The sequence below is a fragment of the Sus scrofa genome, chromosome 13, assembly GCF_054392235.1.
Source record: "Sus scrofa isolate SSC_HxYL_T2T_F1_AM1 chromosome 13, Sscrofa_HxYL_maternal_Yorkshire_Landrace_v2.0, whole genome shotgun sequence".
NCBI classification, from domain to species: domain Eukaryota; kingdom Metazoa; phylum Chordata; class Mammalia; order Artiodactyla; family Suidae; genus Sus; species Sus scrofa.
The window spans coordinates 165,351,939-165,366,027 of NC_139395.1; the positions used below are offsets into that span (position 1 = coordinate 165,351,939).

The 14,089-nt window shown below is 35.3% G+C and overlaps 1 protein-coding gene across 1 annotated transcript in view; it reads right to left on the reverse strand.

Moving 5' to 3' along the window:
* Nucleotides 1–8,165: 8,165 nt before the first annotated feature.
* The window catches only part of TRAT1 (T cell receptor associated transmembrane adaptor 1), a 36,002-nt gene continuing 30,078 nt past the window's right edge, over nt 8,166–14,089 (reverse strand). The window contains exon 6 of the mRNA XM_003358820.5: nt 8,166–10,158. Coding sequence (XP_003358868.1) covers nt 9,916–10,158 — 243 coding nt within the window. The 3' untranslated portion in view covers nt 8,166–9,915. The remainder of the gene's footprint in view (nt 10,159–14,089) is intronic.

The following is a 14,089-nucleotide window of genomic DNA, read 5'->3' on the forward strand; positions in this document are numbered from 1 at the left end:
GTTCCCAGGCTAGGGGTCTAATCGGAGCTGTAGCTGCTGGCCTATGCCGGAACCACAGCAACGCAGGAGCTGAGCTGCGTCTGTGACCTACACCACAGCTCATGGCAATACCGGATTGTTAACCCACTGAGCAAGGGCAGGGATCGAAACTGCAACCTCATGGTTCCTAGTCAGATGCGTTAACCACTGTGCCACAATGGGAACTCCCAAAACTTGGTCAATTTTAACTATATTTTCTGCGTCTCCCAAATCCTTATTGATTTCTTTGTGTATTACTCCATAAATTACAGAGACAGTTGTTTTTAATTTGATGGGGCCCAGGACAGGCCTTGACAAAATATGCCGAAGTGGCACATTGATTATTTTAAATTAAAGTTATTTAAGAAACCACCAGCACCAGAAGGACACTCTGACCCCTTTTGTCACCCTGAATGCAGGAAATACATCTCTCACATGAAAGGCACCCTCCCTATACCAGGAGGTAGAGAGACAGACATCCTTATCATCAGAGAGACGGAATGAGGGCTGAGAGGGCTGTGGAAACAAACTCTGCTTAGATTCTTCACTAATTAGTACTCAGACCTAAGTTACTTTGCCTTGTCAGTTCGTCACAAATTTGTTTCTTTGCCTAAAAGGTATAGAAGCCTCCTGCTTTGGTCACTTCTCTGAGTCTCAGGTCTTTGGGGACCCCATACATACAAAGCTAAATTGTTTTTTCTTCTGTTAATCTTATTTCAGTTTAATTATTAGCCCAGCCAGAAGAACCCAGAAAGGTAGTGGAAAATTTTCCTTCTTACAAAGTCTCTTATTTTTATACTTTCTCCTTATAGTTCTATAAATTTTGACTTATATATGTGTTAGGTACAAATTAGAATAACTGTATATTCTTAGTAAATGTTGACTTTATGAATTGCCAGTGATCCTCTTTATCTGTTATTTCTGTTTTCATGTCTATTTTGCCTAACATTATTATAACCATGTCAACTTTCTTTTATGTCATTTACTTATATGTGTTTTCATCTTTTATTTTCCACTTTTTTATCCTTAAGCTTTAGATATATCACTTGTAGGCTGCATATAAGTGGGTTATTCCTCTACTTTCACAATATTTGTGAAATATTATTCCTAAGTTAGTAGACCCAATCTCCTCAAGAAAGACTCCAAAAAAATTGCAGTCATTGGTTTTAAGATTTTCAAATCATGATCGTCAAAAAATCGGAAAATGCTAGTGATTATTTTCTGATATGACTTACTAATACAAGTATTTATATTGTTTAAAAACACTGAGATAACACTGAGGTCAGGTAAGATAGCTAATCAGAACTGCAAGTTTCTTTTGGTTATTATTCCAGGGAATGGCAATAATCTATAAAGTCTTCCAAGTCTCAGAAGAATGATTTCTTCAAATGCTGCTCCCAAGGACAAATTTTTATTAATAGAATAGCACAAATTGGTAATGGTTATGAATATTCACGCAATATCCCTGTTGCACATGAAATAAGATTGATATTCTTGTGAATGTTCTCAATTTAACACCTTATCAAATCAGACCACTTGAATTTGTTTTATGATGCAGAAAGCTCTCTGTCTCTAACTTCAGTAGAGCGGAGACATCTCTTCATTTCTTTTAGATTCCTTCTGTTAATTGTGAAGACTTGTACTTTGTTTTTTTAAGGCAAGGCTTTGTAAACTTCATTACTTAGCATAAAAAAGTAAAAAGCAGGCTGCAACCTCATTTTTATTTGCAGAAATGGAATAAAAGATGAATGGGATTTTACTTATTAGCAGTGAAAGGAGGTACATGGGGCATTAATCTTCCACATTCTGATTTTTGCAAATGAGGTATGTGCTATTTCTCATTGAATGGAAAGAATGTAAGAATGGCAAAATTGATTAAAAAAAAAATGCCAGCAGACTTGGGCAAAGGAATTCCTTTTTTAAGGTAATCAAAAATTTAAAAACTTATAGAGTAGGGGACACTGTAGCACTTCTGACTAGAGGAATAAGGAAATCTGCTCCTCTATATGCCCTATGACAAGAGATTGCAGACCTGCCTCCTGGTTAGAATCTGATTATCTCACTCTTCCTTTGCTTTCCTGTGACCTATCAGTGTCAAACTCTGCAGGCCAATTGATTTACCTCTTTGCTGGAACCTTGTCTTCCAGGGCCAACTGAGCTGAGTGAATTAAGTCAAACTGATATTAATTTGGTAATTAAAAATACAGCAAGTGTTATTGTCCCTAACAATTTGATAGTAAGATTTAGACTGGATGAATTATGATCAATCAAGAGATACTGGCTGGTCTTTTAAAACTGATTGTTCAATATGTCTTACCAAATATTTTCTTTTCAGCGAGGTATTTAAGACAGTTTTATTTTTTTGATTTTATTTCATCTGAACTTACAAAGATAATTAATCACCAATAACTATACAATTTTAGTTTTTAAAACCACATATAAAATAGTTAAATTTTAATGGAGAAGAAACAAATTTTTGCATTTGTGAGGAATTTCAATATATAGCTTCCTGAAAATTGGCTTTTCTTTTGTCTCTAAGATTATTCTGATTGGTAGGGAACAGATACAGTCTATGGGTATAAACCAATGGATGGCATTCTGCCAACTCCCCTGCCGGCACCCCAAATGACACTATTTCAGCACTTTTTATTTCCTCTTGGAAGAAATTAACTAGAAAATGAAATCAAGATATTCGTGGATACATTAGGCCTACCTGGAAGTAACAGAAAACTCAAAGAATAATAATGAAATAAATGAAACAGAAATTTCTCTCCCAAATTTAAAGAAGCTGGATATAGTTAATCCAATGTTGGAGTGATATTTTGTGTGTTAGGAACTTAGGCTCTCCCTGCTGTTTCTCTGTGATTAATATGGCTGCTGAAATTCAGCCATCACATCTTTTTTTTTTTTTTTAATTGAAGTGTAGTTGATTTACAACCTTATGTTACTTTCAGGTGCACAGCAAAGTGATTCAGTTATACATACATATATATATACTTTTTTATATTCTTTTCCATTATTTATTACAGGATATTGAATATGGTTCTCTGTGCTATACAGTAGCATCTTACTTATCTATTTTATATATATAATAGCTTATATCTGCTAATCTCAAACTCCTAATTTATCCCTCCCCCATGCTCTCTCCTCTTTGGTAACCATAAATTTGTTTTCTATGTCTGTGAGTCTGTTTCTGTTTTGTAAATAAGTTCATTTATGTCATATTTTAAATTCCACATATAAGTGACATATGGCATTTGTCTTTCTCTTTCTGACTTATTTCACTTAGCGTGATAATCTCCAGGTCCTGTTGCAAATAGCATTATTTCAGTATTTTTTATGGCAGAGTAATATTCATGTGTGTGTGTGCATATATATATATATACATATATATATAAAATATATATCTTTATCCACTAATTTTTGATGAACACTTAGGTTGCTTCTATATCTTGGCAATTGTAAATAATGCTGCTATGAGCAGTGGGTTGCATGTATATTTTTGAATTAAAATTTTCTCCAGATAATATGCCCAGGAGTGGGATTGATGGATCATGTGTCAACCATCACATCCTTATTCCAGCTAGAGAAAAGTCTACCAAAAGAGGCCACACCAAGCTTGAGGGGGAAAACCATCCCAGCAGCTATACCTCCAGGGTCATTTGCACTGGACAAGTTAAATAGGAAAAGAACTCTATATTCAAGACTGTTGGAGGGATGGAAAGGGACTGGAAAGTTTTTAGGAGCTAGGATGGGGGTAATCTTATGCCATCTGTGTTTGCTAATTGGCCTTATCCATTAGGAAAAGTAAATTTTCTCCTAACTCCATGACAGTAGGTAGTTTTAAAACTTGGAGCAAGGTACCCACTGGAAATAAGCTTGTACCCTCCTAAGGAGACCAAGAAGTAAGGGCGCTATCTTCCTTGATGTTTGCATTTCAAAGAGTTTGTTCTCAGGTCCTTGAGAAAGTTATCCCCTGGGTCATCAAACTGCCGTGAGGCTAATAAGGCAATTTATACACATTTCAAAAGGAACAGAAGTAATTTGCAATTACAAGTATTTTTAAAGTAAATACTCTAGGGAAAGAAAGATTGTGAATGTATAATCAAGAAGAAATCTGCCTAAAATTTGTCAGGCTGAGGAAATGTTAAAGCCTACTTGGTCACAAGGTAAAAATCATGATTCTGTACCAAGAAAGAATGAATGGGAAAATGAAAATTGGAGGAATACTGGCAGTTTCTTCCCACTGGCTCAATCATTTTCTCTCAGTTCTTTGAAGAAAGACTGCAAAAACGGAATAATGCTTAATTCAAAAATTAATCTTTCTATTGGTAGAATTACAAGAGCTGCTATTGCTCGTGTTTATCGGCTGGTAGATAACACTCCTATAGTCTGCTGAATTTCTTCCACCACAAGGGTTGTATACTTTCCAAGGGCCAGGGCTGTTTGTCCCTAAACTTGCTAGTTATACTTGCTATTGTAATTACATAAGAAAATTAATCGTGTCAATGAATTGTGGGGATAGATAGAACTTTCTGTATGATAATTAAGTTCACTTTGTTAATAAAAAAAAATGTGACTTGCTTAAAAATTGCTGCTAATTTAGATGAGGGTAAAATTCCCATTAAAGTCTTGGAAGAAAAGATGTAGAGAGATTCTACACTTAGATTTCATCACAAATGTTTTTAAGTTCTTAAGTTCTTATTTCACTTTAAAGAAACTAAAACTAGGGCTATATAGATAATGTTTTATGGGCAGTGAGATTTATACAAGAAAGATGGCATGAACTCTCAGGATAGGCTTTCGCAAGAAATGGCCTTGGTTGGCGTTCCTGTCATGCCTCAGTAGTTAATGAATCTGACTAGGAACCATGGGGTTGCGGGTTCGATCCCTGGCCTTACTCATTGGGTTGGGGATCCGGCGTTGCCATGAGTTGTGGTGTGGGTTGCAGACGTGGCTCGGATCCCATGTTGCTGTGTCTCTGGTGTGGGCCGGTGGCTACAACTCCAATAGACCCCTGGCCTGGGAACCTCCATGTGCCACGAGAGCGGCCCTAGAAAAAGAAAAAAAAAAGAAAAAAAAAAAAAAAAGAAATGGCCTTGGCCCTACATCAAAGTTTAATTAAAAATATTTACACATTTTAAGTTAAAAAAATATATATATATTTTATAATTTGACACTTGAACCAATTTCTTAAAATTATCAACTACTATCTAAATCAATTTAGGTAAAAACAAAACCAAGGCAAGCATCTACTAACTCTCAAGGATTATGACAAATACTGACATGTTAAGAGAGTGGTCTATTACATCAGAGATGGCCAAAGACAGTGCTAATTGAAACACTTATCCCGTTCTCTTTCCATTTTGGTTTAAATGAAATTGTCTCTGATTCTAGTAACTTTCATTCCCGAAGGACAAAATTAGACAAAATTGCACACAAAACAAGGTTTTAGCTTTAACATTGGAATTTTGTTTTGCAAATTTGTTTTGGGTTTTGTCATTTCTGGGGCAAACATGACTTATGCATCCAAAGTCATTGAGGTGAGGACCTCCCTCTTTTTCTTTCCCCTAAAATTGGGATAGACTGATAAAGAAAGGCTAAGGCATTTAAAAGCACATGGCATTAATAAAATACTTGTCCACAAAAACACTTTAATGTGAACATGTTTTGATGGAGTTCTTAGTGGTTAATGAAAGCCACAGACTGTCATTTAAGTGGAATTATATTTGTATTCATCCTAAAGTAGAGCAGTTCTTAGTATGTGAAAGCTATTATAAATTTCATTATTTTTCAACATTTTTTAAGAAATACTTTTTTCAGTTTGTTTTAGTTCGCTTCTTTTGCTTTTAAATAATAGAAACCCAGCCTTTTTAAAATAGAGATTACTATGATTAAATTGGTAGGGTGTAAGGACAATCTAAAAACAGGGATTGATTGAAGGAATTGGCTTCTCTACAGGTCTCGCTCTGGACTTAGATGGATTGTTCAAATCCTGAACCTGTAATTTATTTGTGTAGTGTTAGGCAAGTTAATCTTTATCAATATTTATGTTCTCATCTGTAAGATTACGATTATAATAGCACCCATCTTTTAGGGTTTTATGTGATTAAATTAGGTATGCGTATAAGTACTTAGCCCAGTATCTTGCACTTAGTAAGTTCTTAATAAATAATAATTGTCATGATGATTATCTGATTAGTTTGATCAGTTAGAGTTTTGAACTTCACTCAGTACCAACATTTTTGTGTTCACTCTTAATTTCTGCCGCCTTGCAACTTATGTCTTGTTTCCCAAGACCTCAGTTCTGTTTTATAGTATCCTTTTGGCTCTGCCCCCACTGATAACTGTCTAAACTATAGATTGGTTTAGAGGATGCACTGACTGCCCTGACTCAGGTAAACCCACTTCTGATCCAGTCAGCCATGACTTCTTGGGTGGTAGGAGTTGGGAGTGAGTAAGACAGCTTTCTTCAGAAAAGGTTAAAGGAACAGCAAGCAGCATTATTAGTGCATCTCTGTCAAATTTGTATTCTTTTGTTCTCTTATTTAAACTTTAATGTTTCCTGTTTTTAGTATCTTCATAAAAATTGTCTCTCCTCTTTATCAAGTGAAGGCAGAAGCTCAGAGATTTAAGTATTATATTTCATTATTAATCATCCTGTCTTTACTCTGCCACAAATAAGTCCTTTAAGGAAAAGGAGTTATTGCTCCTATTGCTGAGATTTGAGTTGAACTTTTTGGGACCTTGAGACATTTTCAGTGAAAAATCTTAAGACTTTGGAATTTATCTGTTTTCTAGTTAAAAATGTTCTCTATCTTCCCCTCCGTACATTTTTTTTTTTTTAGTTAAAATGTGAAAATTTGTGATGATGCTCCTCCTGGTACATAGTCCCTGAGACCTGTCACAGGTGAAGTATATATATTAGCTTAATAACTGCATGATCAGTACTTCATAACTTATTAAATAACATTTCAAAGAGTCCTGATTAGGTCATAGGATTACTCTAAATTCCACTAAAAATACATTGTAAAATTTCACTAAAATGAGACAAGTTGCTTGGAATTCTGCTTCTGGGTGAGATAGAAAAACATTTTTTTTTTTTTGCCATATCTTGGGCCGCTCCCATGGCATACGGAAGTTCCCAGGCCAGGGGTCTAATCGGAGCTGTAGCTGCCAGCCTACGCCAGAGCCACAGCAACATGGGATCCGAGCAGGGTCTGCAACCTACACCACAGCTCACAGCAATGCCGGATCCTTAAGCCACTGAGCAAGGCCAGGGATCAAACCCGCAACCTCATGGTTCCTAGTCAGATTCGTTAACCACAGTGCCAAGATGGGAACTCCCCGAAAAACATTTTGACTTACCTTGTCACTTGGACATATTCCCGTCCACTATGAACAAACTAACATCAGGTCAAAACATATCTGTGTTATGCAGCTAAAGCAAAACAGTATTTTTAAAAGGGGAAATTTATGAAACTAAATGCCTATTTTAGACAAGAAAAGTTTCATATGAATGACCTTAGCTTCCACTTTAAAATGCTTAAAAAGAACAAACAAAATACAAAGTAGGCAAAATAAAGGATATAATATAGATCAGAGGGCAAATGGGACAGAAATATCAAAACAATAAAATTATGTGAACAATAATTAGTTCTTCAGCAAATCAGTAAGTTGTTAAATCTCTATCCAGACAGATTGGGGAAAAAGAAGCAAATTATTAGTATTAAAGAGAGGTGAAATCACTACACATTCTACAGATATTCAAAGAATATGAGGGTATTTTGAACAACTTCATGCCAATAAATTCAACAACTGAGATGAAAGGGACATTTCAAATCACACAAACTTAAAAAGTTCACTCAATAAGAAATCGCTAACTTGAAGGGCCTTTATATCTATTAAAGAATTTAAATTTGTAACTAAAAACCTTCCTGACTAATGGGCATCAGATAAATTGGTGCATAAAACTTTGAAATATTTTGAAATTCAAATGATATAAACCAGAGGGAAAAAATTCAAACATCTCTAGGTACTAGGTAAGTGAATGATGTGGAAAAGTTACAGGAAAAAATAACTGCCAAAAATGCAAATCAAATTTTAACTGAGCCGTGGTATATATAGAAATGTAACAACGTAACACATATGATAGCAAAGATTTTATTTTAAATTAAGCAAAAACTTAAAGTCAACATGTAACTATTAATCATTTATTTATTGTGGGTTTTTCTTGGTTCTTCTGTGAAATAAGTAACCTGATTTTTTTTTTTTCTTCTTCCCTTACATGTTAATTTTTTTTGCATTTCCTATGGCATTGTGGACAAATTAAATTATTTTTCTTTGTTATTAGCATTTGATTTTCTACAGACTCATCATGGAAATTAATTATTGACTGAAGTAGACACTTCTGAATAATGATAGAATTCTACAAAAGGTGCTCTTCCTTCCTCTTTTTATGCGGGTGGCTCCTTCTCACTGTTCACTTCTCAGAATGAAAATTCCCTCTTCAGAGATGCCCTCTCTCCAGTAGTATCTCCCATTCTTCTGTTTTCTTAATCACATTTCTACACTTTTCTTTGTTAGCCTGATACTTGCCTTTTCTCCTGGACTGTAGTTCAGTGGGTGCAGAGTCTCTCTTTCCTCTTCATTGTATAATTTAGCACCTAAACTGCTGCAGCAGCTCCACAAACAACTGAAGACAGACTAAAATCTACTAAGCTCCAGTCAGAGAGCACTGATAGCTGTCATGTATAATTTTCTTAGCCAGTGATGATTTGAGACCCAATTAAATTCCTACTCCAAATGGAGATAGCTTTTTAAAATATTTTTTTGGAGAGCAATTTAAGCGCACTTATCAGAATTTACGCAGAACACACATTTTTGACCAAACGTTCCACTTTTCAGAAATATACTCTATAAAGACTCATGCTATGTACAGCTTTTAAAGCAATGATTCTTCTCCTAGATTTTATTAGCCTCAGAAGTCAGACAATACTCAAATATGTGCAGAAATGCAGTTGCATTACAAATGTTATTTGTAAAGGCAAAAAAATAGATTGGAAATGAGCTAAATGTACTTCAACTGCTAGGCAGGCACTAAAATTATAACTGTATTTATAGTTAAAAATAATAATGGAAATGTCCACAATATATTGAGTTAAAAATTTTAAATAATATGTATAAAATTAACATTCCCCTTTTTGTTTAAAAAAAACAAGTAATGAACATATATATGGTCATGCTCAGAAAAATATTTAGAAGGATTATAGAGAGTTGATCACAGTAATTATCTCTGGCTAGTGGAATATCTAAATGCTTTTTGATACTCGTTACAAGGCACATGCATGAATTTTATAATAGCTTTAAAACTAATAAAGATATTTCCATCTGGGATAACTATTTTCTTCAGAAGAAGATTATCCCTCTTCTCTTAGGAATGTTTTAATGTTTTAAATTTCAATCAGAAATTTCTTTCAATTATGTTTTTCACATTGGTGAAAAAGAACTGTTTAAAAAAAAGACTTTTATTTTTCTTCCAACACAATCCAAAACGTATTTATGCTTAAAACATTTTTGGGGGTTGATTTCATTGAGTATTAAGAATTGTTTTGAAATGACTTTGTTATCAGGATCGATTTGCAAATTTGATTTCATTTACATTTTCCTCCATAAGTATTTTTAAAGTGAATTCAAATATCTAATTTAAATAACTAATTTGTATGGTACAACATTTTCTATGTGTGAACGTACGCTCTGGGTAAGAGGCAAGCCACCATCCCACCAACAGACAATCAGATCATCGCCCTGACAAATCATGCTGTCATATGGGGATCTTGTTTTGTTTAGCAACCATGTCCAGTAAGAACTGGATCATTGAGCTAGATCACAGTCCAGCTAGTTTACATTTTTTTTCTGTGCACGGATCAATCCAAACAGCCTGATGGGGTCATCATGAATGTTTTCCTCTATTGTTTGGCTTTCTAGTGAGAAACCATCCACCAAAGTGGTCTTAGAAAGGCTGGGTGCCTGCCCATCTTCATTCCTGTCTGACAAATAAGATTTCTGCTTCTTGGGCTTTTTGCGCTTCCCCTCAGAGCTGCGATCTAGTGAGGCATAGCACAACTTTTCTTCAGTTTCCTGAAAAGAAAAGCACATTAATTTTTCACTGTTGGCCATTCTTTCATTTTGATGTCCTCTAGGAATGTCTAACGCCTGCAAAAAAACACACGGTCTGTTCTCTGGCTTTAGCTACCTTATTTGCCAAAGTTGTCAATTAGGATGATAATGAAAAACAATAGTCAACTCAAGACCTTGGAGTGGGGAAAAAAAGCTTAAATCAACTTTTCATGTGTATAGTTTTTTTCATTCTTTTAATATACATGAAGCTTTTAGACAGATTCTTACCTGCCTCTCGCCTGCCTTCACCTCAGGGAGTGCTGACAAGGAATGATACTCTGATTTGTTAAACCGGAAATAAGCATGATAGGAAGGAATTTAACTCACCAAAAATCTGCTTTATTAATAATTGGTCATTTGGTGGTTCCCACAAAAGTCCCCAATTTTTCTACATTTTTGAGACTCGGAAGTAACAGTTTAATAGTGTCCATTTATATGATTGGCATTTGGCAAGAAATACATTCCCATTTCCCCCTATGGTTTCCTTCTTGCCTGCCTGTCCTCAGATTCCCTTTGAGCTCATCATTGGCATCCAGGAGGGCCCAGTGGCCCTCTCTGGCCTAGAGCTGGGTCAATACTAGAATAAGAAGGGCAGGAGACTAGAGAAACTTGGGGAAAGGCGCAACCTTGAAGGCACAACCTTGAATTTGGTGTTGGAGAGTCTAAGATTGAATTTCAGCTCTGTAACATACTAGTCATGGGACTTAGAGCAGTTTCAAAAATAATTTGAGCCTCTTGCTTATAAAATTTGAATACCTATCTTACATTGTTATTAGCAAGTAGAGATAATATACCATTGACCCTTGAACAATGTTGGAGTTAGGGATGCCAATCCTCTGAGCAGGTAAAAATTCACATGTAATCTTACAGTCACCACCCCATATCCACTGTTCTACGTCCACAAATTCAACCCCTCATCATGTAGCACTGTGGTATGTGTTTAGTGAAAGAAATCAGTGTTTAAATATAATCACTCAGTTCAAATCTGGTTTTTCAAGGTCCAGAAGTAAGGTGGCATTATACTTATCAGAAGTTATAGGCTAAAACTTTAGGACAGCCACTGAATAAACAAATAATTTCTCTATTAAGATTTCCCTTTCAGAGGAAGCCAAAGGTATATCAATTTTGGGGTTTAGGGTAAGGAAGCAACATTTGGATTAACAAAACCCCTAATGCATGGATAAGCTTCTCCCTGTTGGCAGTCACTTCCTTGCTAAAACGTAAATTGTCTTATGTTCTCTGCCAGGCAGAGGGATGGCCCTATTTACAAGCTCTCTGGTAACTTTGACTTTTTATTCCTGAAATAATCATTTCTGAAAAACTGTACATAAGCTAACTGGTATCCTTGCTCTAGTCTCTACCCTCTGCCAATTAGCCACATACTATCTTCAAACTCTTTTCCTAAATTTCATATTTTACCATCTTGTCTCAAAAATTTTAGTGTATAGACTAAAATCTGAATATCGTAGCCTGACATTTGAGGTTTTCCATGCTTATGCTTCACCCCTTCCACTTTGATTTTCTACTACTCCCCTATATAACCTCTGTATTTCAAGAAAACTGGACCTTTTATTGCTTCCTGAACACATCTTGTGCATTTATCTGTTTTTGCCTTTGCCTAGATAGATAGAGAAGATGCCAATGAAGTTTAAAAGAAAACAAACAAACAAAACAGAGGGCACTCAGTAATACTAAGGGGTGGATATCTTTTTCAATTGTGCAGCACTTTGTTCTATTCTTTTCCTTCGATAAATTCTCCATTTTCCTTTAGGAAATTTCTCTCCTCTATCTGGTCCTGGGGAGGTGGTCAGTTACAATGCTGTTCTCCAAGCCTAGTACAGGACTAAGCATGCAACCCAGTTTAGAATAAATTTCACTACCCCTGCCAACAGAAGTTGGCCCCAAAGTGGGCATGTGTCTTCAGCAGAACCAATTAAATGGCATCTTTGGGATTGAGGTACAGATGCAGAAACAGAAAATATGTCTTTTTCTAGAGTTAGGAGGAAGAAAATCTGAATCTGCCAGTGGCTTTCCCAACCTAAATGGAAGAGTCTGTTGCTAATAGAACAGAATGAAGTCAGCAACAGAGAGAAGCAGGGAGGAGAAATGGAGAGAGCCTCATATTCAGTAATTTCAAAAACAAAATATCGGGAGTTCCCATTGTGGCACAGAGGAAATGAATCCCACTAGTATCCATGAGGATGAGGTTCAATCCTTGGCTTTGCCCTATGGCTCAGCCTTTTGGCGTTGCCATGAGCTGTGGTGTAGGTTGCAGATGCAGCTTGGATCCCATGTTGCTGTGTCTGTGGTGTATGCTGGCAGCTGAAGCTCAGATTTGACCCCTAGCAATACAGAACTTCCATATGCTGCGACTGTGGTCCTTAAAAAAAAAAAAAAAAAAAAAAAAAAAATCCTTACATCTCCTATTTCTATGAGCCAGTGATTTTCTTTTTATGCTAAAGAGGGCTGAACTGGTTTTGGCATTTATCACTGAAAGTATTCCAAATAGCGTATGTCTTGCCAACTTTCTCAAGTGCTGCTGAGTTCAAAGTATGAGTCCAGAGAAAGAACCACAAATCGTACATGTCATAGTCATTTGTGACTTCAGAGTGTTGTTTCTGTTGAGTAGATAGGTGGAAAATATATAAACAGGGATTAAAAAAATGAAAACTGGGGGAAAGTAAAAACAAGTTTAGGAATTAGAAAAACAGACTGAAGTAAGGTTCTTGTTTTTCAATATTGGGGAGATTTGTGCATATTGGTAGGTAAATAGTAATTCATGTAATGAGAAAATGGAGATTCAATATCTTGTATTTTCAATTATTTAAAAAAATAGGATAATTAGTTAAGAGCACGAATATTGGCTTTGGAATGGAGAGAGGATGCTTTTGATATAGGAGGGAAAGGAGGGGTAGGTAAGAAGTTTTGACCTGAGGATAAGAGAAGAGAAGCAAGTTCACATTGTGTCCCTCAAATTTTTTAGGCTATGTGAACTCTTGCGAACTCAATCTTAGGTTTCCTGATCAACACTTCCTAGTTAATAGCAGACTCAGATACTGAAATTACAACTTCTCAACTGTAGGCATTATTTTCAAAGGGCAGGGAGCTTATTTCTTTCTCCAAAAAACACGTATTCATCAAGCTTTATTGCATCGTATTGTGGATACTTTATGCTTTGGTAATTGACCGAAGTAACTAAGTATCATAGTAGCAAACTGGGTAGTATTTTTGATGATAATGATCATTCTAATAAAATGGAATTGAGGAAATAAAAAGAGATTACTTCTAATTTGTGAAATTAAATTTGTGAGAAGCGTGTAACAGAATAAAGACCAATCTCCTTAGAAGGGTCTTTAAATATTTAATTTATAAAATAGCAGACTTTTTAAAGAAATTTTAAGGCTTTGCACAATTTCTGTTTGAGTAAAAACCAGATGCAGCACAAATAAAGCTGGCCTATTCATATGTATTAAACAGGAACTTCTATTCAGAATTCTCAGTTCTTTTACAAATAAGGTGCTGTCAATCTCTGCATTTTAGGTGGTGTGGTTATATTTTAACCTTTTCTGAGAGGTTTTGTTTTTATTATCACGAATTTTGCAGATCATATTATAACATGCAGTTTTTCCTATCTTTTATCTAAGAAATACATTTACAATTAATTGAACATCACATGACAGATTTGCCCATAATAGGGCAACTTAACATTTTGCTTAAACCTTACCATATCTTTGGCTTCTTAGTAAAAATTGAAAGAATTCTAGTTTTTTAAGGGGATTCACATAAAGAAAGAGAAAAAGTCTATCTTAATGAGAAGTTACCAAGCTGTGATCGATATTCAGGATGAGAATGTTTTCTATTAAGCAAGACTAAGTTTGGATTTTGTTTCCCC